The 12,848-nt window shown below is 36.2% G+C and overlaps 2 protein-coding genes across 2 annotated transcripts; one reads left to right on the plus strand and one right to left on the minus strand.

Moving 5' to 3' along the window:
• The first annotated feature begins 2,922 nt into the window (after positions 1–2,922).
• On the plus strand, positions 2,923–7,930 carry LOC120135390 (GDSL esterase/lipase At1g09390-like). The gene is made up of 5 exons (XM_039151657.1): positions 2,923–3,211; positions 6,764–6,949; positions 7,034–7,191; positions 7,283–7,564; positions 7,616–7,930. The coding sequence occupies exons 1-5, from the start codon at positions 2,944–2,946 to the stop codon at positions 7,928–7,930; spliced, it is 1,209 nt and encodes a 402-aa protein (XP_039007588.1). The 5' UTR covers positions 2,923–2,943.
• Positions 7,931–9,498: 1,568 nt separating this feature from the next.
• On the minus strand, positions 9,499–9,882 carry LOC120135391 (protein NIM1-INTERACTING 1-like). Its single transcript, XM_039151658.1, has one exon. It carries the CDS (start codon positions 9,880–9,882, stop codon positions 9,499–9,501), a length of 384 nt encoding a protein of 127 aa, XP_039007589.1.
• Between the last annotated feature and the right edge of the window lie 2,966 nt (positions 9,883–12,848).

The raw sequence follows: 12,848 nt of genomic DNA on the forward strand, positions 1-12,848 counted from the left end.
TCCTCACACGTCTCAACAGAATGGTGTTGTTGAGCAAAAACACCGACATATCGTTGATATGGCGCTAACGTTGCTTGCTTAATCTTCATTACCCTTGAAATATTGGTTTTATACCGTAACTACTGCGGTGTATCTCATTAATAGGCTACCTACGAAGGTGCCTCTCGGGACAACACTGTTTAATAAGTTGTTTGGTCGTCGCCCCAAGTATGAACATTTACATGTTTTTAGTTGTAGATGTTTTTCGTGCCTTCGTTCGTTTCAATCTCACAAATTTGAGTATCGATCACAAGCCTGTACTTTTCTTGGCTATAGTGTTCAACATGAGGGTTATCTTTGTCTTGCACCTGGTGGTCGAATATATATTTCTCGGCATGTGTAGTTTGATGAGAGTGTTTTCCCATTTACAGGTCAAGCTACTGTCATTCATCCTTCTCCTACAAATGATTTCCAACTGTCTGTCACTATTAATGTAGTACATGGCATCAACAAGGTGCTAAGTAGCCAAGCAGTCCCACCGTGCTCAACGTTACACCATTGTGAAAGTGAGTCGTCTATTTCTCGTACCAGTAACTCATATCATAGAGTGAATGAACCGATGAATTCTGCTAAAGTTGCGTCTGGTGATAATATGGATGGATCCGTGAGATACACAGTCTCTCTTAGACGAACTGACGGTTCTGGTGATTTGCGTGTTCCTGAGCACTCCACTATTGCTGCAAATTTAACTCTTCAAATGGCTTCCCATTATAATAATTCGAACATGGCTATTTCAACTATTCTTCCTGGTATTTCTTCTCCAACTGTTCTTCCTGGTATTTCTTCTCGTCCCTCTTCTTCAAATATTCATTTTATGTTTACGAAAAGCAAGGATGGGATCTTTAAACCGAAAGTCTTCTCGGTTCAAGCTGTAATTGATGATGAAGAACCAGTTTCTATTGAACAAGCTTTATTGTCTCCTATATGGAAAGATGTCATGGCTGAATATAATGCTCTAATTGATAAGGGTACATGGCGGTTGGTGTCACTACCTTCTGGTCGAACGGAAATCGGATGTAAGTTGTTGTTCCAGATCAAGAAAAATATTGATGGGTTTGTTACAAGGTATAAGGCTCGGTTAGTAGCAAAAGGTTTTGCTCAAATTCTGGGACAAGACTAATGATACGTTCAGCCCAATTATCAAAACTTCCAAAGTAAAGGTTATTTTATCCTTAGCTATCATGAATGGGTGGAAATTGCGACATGTTGACGTGAATAATGCGTTTCTTAATGGGGACTTACGTGAGGAGGTGTTCATGGTGCAACCTCCCGGGTTTGAACAGCTTGCTGCTGATGGCACACGACTTGTTTGCAAACTTGAAAAGACTTTGTATGGACTTAAACAAGCACCACGAAGTTGGTATGTATGTGTTTTTCTTGGTCGAATTGGGTTTCATGGGACACAAGCTAATGCCTCATTGTTCATTCATTGCTTAGGGAAGTCTTTTACCTATGTTCTCGTTTATGTCGATGATATCATAGTTACGAGGCAAGATGAGACTGAAGTTGAAAGTGATATATCGCAATTGAGTCAAGAATTCTCTTTAAAAGATTTGGGGTACTTAAACTACTTTTTGGGGCTTGAAGTTCAGCGGATGACTTATTCGCTTATTTTACGACAAAATAAATTTATTCTTGAATTATTAGAATGTACTGGCATGCGTGATGCTCATCCAGTTCCAACACCGATGGTCGTATCTCCGAAGCTAAGTAAAGATGAAGGGAGCTCGTTACAAGATGTTCAATTATATAGGAGCGTTGTTGAAGCCCTTCTATATTTAAATCACACGCGACCCGACGTTGCGTATAGTGTCAACCGTGTAGCTAAATACATGCATGCACCTCGTACTCAAAATTTGGGTGGCTGTGAAACGCATTTTGCGTTATTTGTGTGGGACACTTGATTATGGTCTAGTGTTTCAAAAGACAGGATTGGGTCTACACTTGGAAGCTTTTGCGGATGTCGATTGGGCAAGCAATGTTGATGATCGTCGTTCGATATTCGGTTTTTGTGTTTTTCTTGGAGGTAATCTCGTGTCTTGGGGTTCCAAGCATCAATGGTCAGTCTCTCGGTCGACTATTGAGGCTGTGTATCGTGCATTAGCGGATGTTGTGGCCGATGTTGTTTGGATTCAAGCCTTGTTGACAGATATGGGAATTTGTCCTCAAGCACTCCCGTCGTTTAGAGTGATAATACGAGTGCGATAGCGATGAGTGTCAATCCTGTTTTGCATTCTCGATCGAAACATGTTGAATTAGACATCCATTTCATTCGGGAAAAGGTTGTTGCTGATAAAGTTCGGGTCAATTATATTCCTGCTCAACATCAAAAAGCTGATGGATTCACTAAGTCTTTGTGTCGGGCTTATTTTTCTTTGTTTCGCTGTAATCTCAAAGTCTATTGTGAAGTTCTGGTGTCTATAGACAGTAGGGAGAATGTTAACTATTACGTGAATAGCAATGAATAGCAAATAGGTTGTTATTTGGTTGTTAGGGAGAATGTGCCAAGAAGGCAAGTCTGGTATAACTGCTGCTAGCATAGGAATATTCTAGCAGGTATTGTAAAACCATATATATGTGGCATTTGGGAAATGAAGAAAATGAGGCATTTGTTAAATTAAAAAATTCAATAATTAGATATTTTTTGGAAAGACGATAATACCCCATGACAACAGTCTTTGGTCTATGAGGATTCTGGTGTTCTTTTTTGTACTTATGTAACCTATGTTCGTATTTTGCCATATAATTTTACTGAAACCATCGGTTCATATCTCTTGCGAAAAAGACATGATTTCGATTCCCTTTTTTACCTTTGAAGTGTGTGTGTGTATATATATATATATATATATGTGTGTGTGTGTTGTGTGTGTAAGAAGTCAAAGAAAACCCAAGCATTCTAGAGATATGGGAGTCGTAAAGGAAGGGTGTTATCTTCTCTTTCCCTTTTTCACACTTGAAGTGATTCTTTTCCTCTCTCACCCATTGCTTCCTCTCGCAGTCCATTCCCAGTGCTCCAGAAACCCCGTTATCTTCAACTTCGGCGACTCTAACTCCGACACAGGTGGCTATGTAGATGGCTTGGGACTCGACTTTGTGCCTCCCAACGGCCGTACCTATTTCCATAAGCCAGCCGGTCGTTTATCCGATGGACGATTGATGATTGATTTCCTCTGTAAGTTCATAGTTATATAGTTCATGTTTGCCATTTTTTTGTCAAAACCCAAGACTAGCAAGATGATGATGATTCCTTGGAGATGTATGGGAACTTGTGCAGAATATGCATGAACCATATACAAATCTCATAATTTTCTGTTTTTTTGGCACATAGACGTAAATGTAAGTCTATAGCACTTCATACATGGGTCATGTGTCAGACAAATACCTTTTGTCTCCATACTTATCTGCTTTCATTGCATTTGGCCATCTTTCTGCCTCGACCATTACCGGTAGGAAGGGTACGGTGACATTTCTCGTATAGGGACTTTTTGGATAAATAATGTATGCAAGAAAAAAATCATTTAGGAGAAATAATTTACACTCCAAGATGATAATTATAGTGAAGAATAAACTCATTATTCTAACAAGACAAATTTCAATAAAAATTATCATTTCAAAAATTTTCATTAGACTTGATATTTGTTGGAATAAGGATTTCATTTAAACAATAATTTTTATTGAAACCTGTTTTTGCTAGAATGATGAATTTATTCTCCACTATGACAATCATCTTAGATTGTGCTCTATTTTTCCCGTGACAACTATATATCCCTATTTTTTAATTCCAAATAGATTATTTAACTAAAAAAACCCCACATCTAGCCTATATCATTGAGGATGACAGACGAGTATAATTTCGTGGATTTCGTACTACATTTATTTATTTTTTTGGAGGAATCTACACCCGTTCTTTGTTCTTTGGGGGTGAGAATGGATATAAGTTTAATGAGCAATGGTTGGGTGTAGAAGTAAAAAAGTCATACTCGTGGATAGTAGATAGATTTAAAACCTTACTCACCTCACATCCTCTCATCCCATATCCGATTGTATGCTAACTACCCATTATATAATTTTTAGATCATTATTAATTTAGGTATAATTTTAGGCATTATTCTATAAGGTGGCGTTTGGTTGGCATGAATCTCTTGGAATTAGGGAGAATTGGAATCCAATTCCACCACTTTCTCATGTTTGGTTCAAGTTTTCCAAGGGAATTGGAATCCCTCATGGCTTCAACTTTCCATCAAATAAGGGAAAGTGAATTTCATCCAAGAATGGATGGAATTCAATTCCCTTGTTGGAGGGAATTAAAATTTGACCATACTATCCTCATCAATCTTTTGGTAATTTATTCATATATTGAATAAAAATATTTTTTTATTATTTCGGGTCGGGTCCGGTTTCTAATTCATATATTCGGGTCGGGTCGGGTTAGTTTTTTTAAGTGTGATATTCGGGTCGAGTTTGGGTTTAGGGTGAAAAATACCCGACCCAAAAATATATATAATTTTACCTTATATATTTAGGAATAATTACAATAATACCCTCTATATATAATTTTTTTCAATTAAGTCACTGTTTTTATTGAATAAAAATATTTTTTTTTATTATTTCGGGTCGGGTTGGGTTTCTAATTCATATATTAGGGTCGCGTCAGGTGAAACTTTATTTTGGTCGAGTCGGGTCAGTTTTTTTTAAGTGTGATATTCGGGTTGGGTCGGGTTTTGGTTTAGGGTGAAAAATACCCGACCCGACCCAAAAAATATATAATTTTACCTTATATATTTAGGAATAATTATAATAACACCTCTCTATATATATTTTTTTCCAATTAAGTCACTATTTTTATTGAATAAAAATATTTTTTTATTATTTTGGGTCGGGTCGGGGTTTTAATTCATATATTAGCGGGTGAAACATTATTTTGGTCGGGTCGGGTCTCGGATGGAGGTTCCCTTGTACTCTGGTCGGATCGGGTGGACCAAAAACCCAACCCCAACCTGACCCATGGCCATCCCTAATTGGGATGATTTTAACTTATAATGTTTATTAGCATGATTTTTTATAATTTATTGAAATGAATAATCAATCAATAAAATTAAAATTTAATTTTTTAAAAATTTTTATAATATATTGCTACATGTAATTTATAAAACAAACTAAAATTAAGCAAAAAAAAAACAAGAAGGGCAATCCTATCATTTTATATTACTGAAATTAAATTCATCTGACATGTCTGCGAACCAAACAGAATATGGAATTGGATTCCAATTCCTGACAGATTCCAATTCCTTCACATATTCCAATTCCTTCATAGATTCCAATTCCCTCAGAAACATTCCAGCGAACCAAACGCCACCTAAGTCTTAAGACTTTATAGGACATTACTTGTAATTTAACTAAATATTAGGGTATAAATATTTTTACGATGTTGTTTGTCATTGTTGTGTAGACTTTATTTATGTACTTTATTATAGTATTTTATGTATTAAAACATTGGTTTATTTTAAAATCTATGTTAATCTTTAACCCAGTTAATCATCGGTTTATTTTACATGCTTTTTAATGGACGTGTTTGTTTTATGTTTTGTTGTTTATGTAATCTGTGAGGTTGTTGTTAGGTGGGTATAGACGAGTACGAGATGGGTGATGGGTATCCAATTGGATAGTGGGTGTGGGGATAAATTTGAAAATATAACTTGCATGAGCAGATAAATTTGAGAATATAACTGCGTGAGCGGATATGGTTTTAAAAATTTTACTCGTCGTAGATGTTGAGTAGGTAGTAGATACAAAAATATTAGATAAATATAAGGATAGAGAAAGGATATTCGCACCCGACTCGACCCACCCATTTACCATTAGTATATACCATATATTGTTAAAGTATGGACCCTTCCTTTTAAATGGATATCTTCTCCTACAGTTTTTTCCTATAGACTTTGGGCTGATTAACCCCCATTTTGATTCATGTGGATGGACTTGTTATCTCCCATACAACACTATAAGACATAATACGAATAATTATATTTTGAATTAATTGTGATAAATTAATTGTATCACGCGACTTTAAATTATAATATTGTTAAGTTAGTTTTTAAAATTTTGAATGTTTTAATTTTATTCTTAAATTATTATTTTTATTTTAAATTAGTCATTGAAATTTTGAATATTACAATTTCATCCTTAAACCATGATCCTCATTTTAAATTAGTCCAAAAACACTTGGATTTTTTGATTTCATTCCAAACTATCGGTATCTTCTAATCACATCATTTTCGAATAAAACCATTACGTCAAATTTTATTATTATATGTTTGAGGATATTGAAATTTAGGTTAAACTATGGTTGAAATTAATTACACATTTGGATGAATTTGGAGATTAAATTGAAAGATTCAAAATTTTGGGGATCAATTTAAAATGAAGGTCATAGTTTTCGGATGATTTGGAATGTTCAAAAGTGTGAGGACTAAATTAGAATCAGATTGATAGTTTAGGGATGAAATTACAACATTCACACGTCTAAAGGCCAATTTAAAATGAAGATCATAGTTTAAGGATATATAACATAATTAAATCTTATTTTATATATTATAAGCTTTTTTGAATAGATATATTATGAGCTCACAAATTGAAAGAAAGGGTTGGCAATAATTCCACCGAAAATGGATAAATTTGGAAACGAAGGCCAGAAATTTCATGTTGTTTGTTGAATGGTTGGCAGGTGAAAGCTTGAACACTGGTTATCTGACTCCATATCTGAATTCTTTGGGGCCAAATTTCACAAACGGAGCCAACTTTGCAGTCATTGGGTCCTCCACTCTGCCTAGATATGTCCCTTTCAGTTTGTACGTCCAAGTTTCTCAGTTTCTCCGATTCAGATCTCGCTCCCCGGCACTCATGCCCAACGGTATCTTCCAAGCCAAAATAGCTACTTATTTACATCTATGAATATTTTGCTATTGATGTTCAAGTTTTCTGTTCCCGGAGTTAGGCTACAAAGAATTGGTTGGCGATGGTGAGTTTGAAAATGCACTTTATACAATTTATATTGGACAGAATGACTTAGCTGCATCATTTGATTCCCTCACCTATTCACAAGTCATTGATAAAATCCCTTCTTTCATAACCGTAATCAAATATGCTATTTGGGTGAGTCTTTCACTATTCAGTTCCTCTACTTTGGCTAACCTGATGAATCAGATTAGTTTTTAGTATTTCTTTTCTCCAATCTTGATTGCAGAGTATATATGGGAGAGGAGGGAAGAATTTCTGGGTACACAACACCGGACCACTCGGATGTTTGCCTCAAAAACTCGCTTCCTTTCCTCGAAGTGCCAGTGAACTCGATGAGCACGGCTGCTTTATGCCTCTCAACAATGCCGCTAAAGCATTTAATGCACAGCTTCATACTTTATGTGAACAACTGAATTCTCAACTGATTAATGCCACCATTGTCTATGTCGATATTTATTCCATCAAGTATGACCTGATCGCCAATGCCTCGAATTACGGAATGGTCTCGGTTCTTACCACTTGTTTCGTTAACGTTTGTGACAAATTTGAAACTCTTTAGCCTGACAGGTTTTGCGAGTCCATTAATGGCATGTTGTGGCTATGGGGGTCCTCCGTACAACTACAACGCCAATATCACTTGCGGTCGAACCGGATACTTGGCATGTGTGGCTATGGGGGTCCTCCGTACAACTACAACGCCAATATCACTTGCGGTCGAACCGGATACTCCGTCTGCCATGAAGGATCAAAGCTTGTAAGCTCGGATGGTGTTCACTACACCGAAGCCGCCAATGCCGTCTTCGCTTCCAAGATTCTTTCTTCCAATTACTCCACTCCTCGAGTTAACTTCAACTTCTTCTGTAATAAAATGTGAATTCTGCTTAAGTCTTATACTTAGCTAATTAATTGAAGTGTCTGCTCTATTTATAGTAAGACCAGCTTCTTCCAACATCCAAAACATATACAGATGTGGGGATTTTGTGAGCTTGTCCTTCGTTCTTTTCCTTCTTCACATTTGAATTTTCTCTATTCTTCATCGTAGTGGTTATAAGCTTACCTTAAAATCTGAATTTTTTTATGTTGATTTTCTATTTTATTAATAGTAAGACCTCATTTGATTCCGATGGCCGCCCAACCCACTATTACTACAAAAAAGGCCCTGCCCTTTTCCTTTACTACTAGGAGAGCAAGCAACCTTAGTGTTAGGCCTTGAGTCGAATTCATCGTGCCATGTACAAACCCTAAAATTTTATTTACATTCAATCTTATAAAACTTTGCATTATTAATAAATATATATAGTCACCTTCAAAAATATTTTTGAATTTATCATTACTTTATAAACATCATCGGCTCGGCAGGGTCGGATGTGTGACCCAATATGTCAAGGATGTTGATGGGTGGTTGGTAGAGCCGTGGAGGTGACCCCTTTTGTAGAGGCTTGAGTCCCATAATTCAATGAGTTGTCCATATCTTTAAAATTGTGACCTTTACCAAATGTAAAGGTTTAATTCAACATCCATCCCTCAAATACCTTGAAAACTTTACGATTAAAGCAACTGGACACTTTAAGGTTAATACGCACTTAATCTAAACCGTGATATAATTGTGGAGGGTAAAATTAATGTATATATATCCTTTTGAAAAACTAACTTCATCATGACGGTTCAATGGCACATCGGTTGTCAAATTAAATCTCAGTTAAATTATAGGCTCGTTTAAATAGACATTTTTTAATAGATATTTAATTCGAAAATTAACTTTTAAGTTTTCAAACAACTCCAACTCTTATATAAAAAAGAGACAGGTAAACGTTCCACATAGTCTTCCATTTTCGCAAGGTCTTGGTTCCCTTAAATGGTAAAATTACAAGTTTAATCCATTTAAACTTTACAATTTTAAGATAAGATAATAGTAATATTGTATTTTGACCTCCAAGTAATAAAATTTTAATTTAATCGTTTTAAAAATCATAAAATTACATGTTAAAGTAACAATAAAATTATATTTTAACCATAAAAAAGGTTTATAATATAACTTTCTTCTGAAATATTCATCAGCATTCCATCACCAAAAAGGTAATGCAAAGTCAATATGATGAGCAACTTTGTCTTGGTTGCAGTGCTAATTCTTTCAGCATGTAGCAGAGTAATGGTTTAATATGAAACGAGGAATATGCATGGAAATATCTGTTCCCAAACGTACCGATACCAACAAAAGCAAAACACCTGAGTGAGTATAGTTGTTATCTAAGCTGAAGCAACAAACAAAACCCTTGGTTAAGTAATTCCATCAGATCTGAGACCTTTTCTCTCTAAATTATCATTGATTTCTTTTCAAAACAGAAGCGTTCATCTAGCTTAACCAGGAGAATCGAGATCGAAATAATATTAATAACTAAGATCAACAATATAATACAAGATCAAACTCCATGCTTTTTTTTACTAGGAAAATTTAACTGTAGCTGACGAAAGGGTGAGATTCAGATCCAAACCATCGTCTTCTTCCTGTTTCTTCTTGTATGGAGTTGGAAAGACGATGAGTGGCCTTGGAAACTCAATCTCTGCGGTGAAATCTTCCCATTCAAATCTCGGAACCCAACTCGGCCGCTCATCGTCGCCCAATTTACTTGTCTTGTTTTTCTTCATCTGCTTACTCATCTCCTCCTCCTCGTCATCTCTTTGTTTCAGCTCGTTTTTTCGCTTATTACGCGCCTCCCGGAAGTTCCTTAACAGAGCAAAAAACTGCTCCATTTTCTCATCTTCTTGCTCCTCACGATCATCTTCACCATTCGAAATATTATTTCTCTCCTCCATCTCCATCTCCATCTCAAAAGGGGGAAAAATCAACGGAAAAAAACTTGCACGAGATTTTTCCCGATGTTTCTTTGCTGCTGACGAGTTGGTTCGAATTTGTATATTTATACAAAGGGGGAACAAGAAAATTAAGCGGTCAGGGTCAGCTCGAGAAAGACCAACCTGCCCCGACGGTGCCAAACTCGTCTTGCGCCATCTAGGCCGGAGGGGTACAAAAGTAAAACGCGAATACGACGTGTGAAATCATGAGTTGCGTCACTAAACGACGTGGATGGGGATCCCGATTGCATGTCCACGTTGGGGGTCGAAACGATGATGACGTATTCCTGATTGCGCAATACGAAACGAATGAAACCTTAGAAACAAACGAAAGGCTGGCGTGCGTTTTCAACTTGGCTACCCAATATTCACACATTAGGCAACAGCTGATACGTCATCCTGCAATCATTTTCCATTATTTACAAACGCTGTACTCTGTTTTGGCCTTTCTCTGCGCTGCACACAATAATATTCTCAGTTTTAATATTCATCACTTAAGACTAGGGATGGGTATGAGATCCGAACCCGATAAGTTTCGATCTGATCATGTCATAATTTTAAAAAAAAAATTGGATTTGGGTTGGGTCGGGTCGGGTCGAGTTTGGGTTTAGGTTGAAAAATACCCGATCCGACCCAAAAAAATATATAATTTTATCTTATATATTTAGGAATAATTAAAATAATATCCCTCTATATATTATTGTTTTCAATTAAGTCATTATTTTTATTGAAGAAAAATAATATTTTTTTATTATTTCGGGTCGGGTTTTTAAGTTATATATCGGGTCGAGTTCAGGTCGGGTGGAATTTTGTTTTGATCGGGTCGGGTCGGGTGGACCAAAAACCCGACTCATGCCCATCCCTACTTAAGAGTTAAGACCATGACATCCAACTATGTGCATTTGCCTAGAGACCCAAGGGATGGATAAGGGGCGAGTCGCCCTTTTAACCTAAAGACATCTTTAACATTAAATTTTGTGTCCATCCTTGATTACTCAACAAAAAAAAACTATTTGATTAAACTGTCTAATTTTGAAATTAATACAGATTTTAAAAAATATTTGTTTATTTTTAAAAGTTAAAGAGATTTGATATTAGAGATTTGAGGTTGTTAAAGACAAGTCTTAGGACATGATTTCAATGAGACTTTTAGTCCAATGGTTAAGTTTGCTACATTTCATGTTGTCTTGTCTCTTGTTGTGGCTCGGCAGTGGCAACTGCGTCAGATTGACATTAATAATGCGTTTTTAAATGGAGAGTTGTTTGAGGAAGTGTATATGCAACAACCTCCAGAGTTCGAACAATATGATGAGGATGACAATCAACTTGTGTGTAAACTGCACAAGGCATTATATGGACTGCGTCAGACATCTCGTAATTGGAATGCTCGGTTAAAACAATGTCTACTTCAGCTAAAGTTTGATGAATTTAAGGTTGACACATCATTGTTTATTCGTAATAATTTGGGTGTTTTTACGTATATTTAGTGTATGTTGATGACATTGTCATCACTGGAGCTTCAGATGTTGAGATTGATAATATAGTTCAACGCTTGAGTGTTGCTTTCTCATTGAAGGACCTTGGAGAACTTGGCTACTTTCTTGGTATTGAAGTTAAGAAGTGTGGTGAGTCTCTTTTTCTAAGTCAACGCAAGTTTATACTTGAGTTGTTGATGAAAGCTAATATGGATACAACTAATTTTGTGGTAACGCCTATGACACTAACTAAGCTATCACAAGATGCTGGTGATATGCTCTGTGATGCTAAGGAATATCACAGTATTGTTGGTGCACCGTTGTATGCTTGCCACTCTCGCCCAGATATCACCTTCAGTATAAATAAAGTTGCCCAGTACATGCATGCCCCATGTCAGGATCATCTTCTTGTTGTAAAACAGATTCTTCGCTATCTTGTTAGTACACTTGATTATGGATTGATGCTGTCTCCCTATGGTGTGGATGTGAAGGTGACAACATTTGTTGATGCATATTGGGGTGGTAGTCCTGATGATAAAAGATCAATATCATGATATTGTGTTTTTGTAGGCAACGACCTTGTGTCTTGGACCTCTAAGAAACAAAAGTTTGTTTCAAGATCTACCATGGAGGTAAAGTATCGTAGTGTGGCGGATGCAACAGCTGAGGCAACTTGGGTCAGCGTACTTCTTTTAGAAATGGGACTTACACAGCAGGGTGTTCTGGTTGTCTGGTGCGATAATAGTGGTGTTGTTGCCATGAGTAGCAATCCAGTGTACCATGCAAAGAAAGCACATTGATCTAGATGTGCATTTTGTGAGGGAAAAAGTTGATGCTAAACAGGTGCTTGTCAATTATGTTCCAGCTAGTCATCAGGTTGCAGATGAGTTTACTAAACCATTGTCTAAATCTTCGTTTGAGCAGTTTCGATCAAAAGTGCAAGTTTTCTCATTCAGTCAAGGAGAAGGAAAAGAGTAGGGAGAATATTAGAGAATAAGAGCTGGTGTAGATGAAGGTTGTATGTTGCGTGTAGCTGAAGTTGGTGTTGAAAGCTTGTGAAGTTTGTTAGAGTTTTTATCAAAGCTGTTAAGCTTGTCAGCTAGGAGTCGGTTATGCCAACTAAGGCTAGTAGTTGGTTATAGTTTTACCTATATAAACTTGCCATTGGATCGTTGAAAAGGAATGAATGAGAATATACACTTGTTACACTTGTTTTGAGTTTCTTATCACTTGAACCAATATACTAGTGTTCGGAGACTTAATTTAGTCGACTTTAAAATCAACCCAGTCCTTAAGACTCTTGTTAGTATAAAGGATGAAAACTATAAATGATAAATTGTTTATATTCATAATCTTATTTTTACTTTGAAGCTTAGTCATTGGATTAACAAAATTGTCTTCCTAAGCTTTTATATCTTGCCTAGCGTGCATAATTAAAAAAATAATTAAATGATAGAACTGAGA

The sequence above is a fragment of the Hibiscus syriacus genome, unplaced genomic scaffold (assembly GCF_006381635.1).
Source record: "Hibiscus syriacus cultivar Baekdansim isolate YM2019G1 unplaced genomic scaffold, ASM638163v2 tig00110607_pilon, whole genome shotgun sequence".
In the NCBI taxonomy this organism is placed as follows: Eukaryota; Viridiplantae; Streptophyta; class Magnoliopsida; order Malvales; family Malvaceae; genus Hibiscus; species Hibiscus syriacus.

Excerpts from the sequence above, each read along its gene's own strand:
- LOC120135391 (XM_039151658.1), bottom strand. The coding sequence starts at position 9,882 with ATGGAGATGGAGATGGAGGAGAGAAATAATATTTCGAATGGTGAAGAT.
- LOC120135390 (XM_039151657.1), top strand. The coding sequence starts at position 2,944 with ATGGGAGTCGTAAAGGAAGGGTGTTATCTTCTCTTTCCCTTTTTCACA. Across the intron at positions 6,950-7,033 it reads CCCGGCACTCATGCCCAACG|GCTACAAAGAATTGGTTGGC; the intron begins GTATCTTCCAAG and ends TCCCGGAGTTAG. Across the intron at positions 7,565-7,615 it reads CGAATTACGGAATGGTCTCG|CCTGACAGGTTTTGCGAGTC; the intron begins GTTCTTACCACT and ends GAAACTCTTTAG.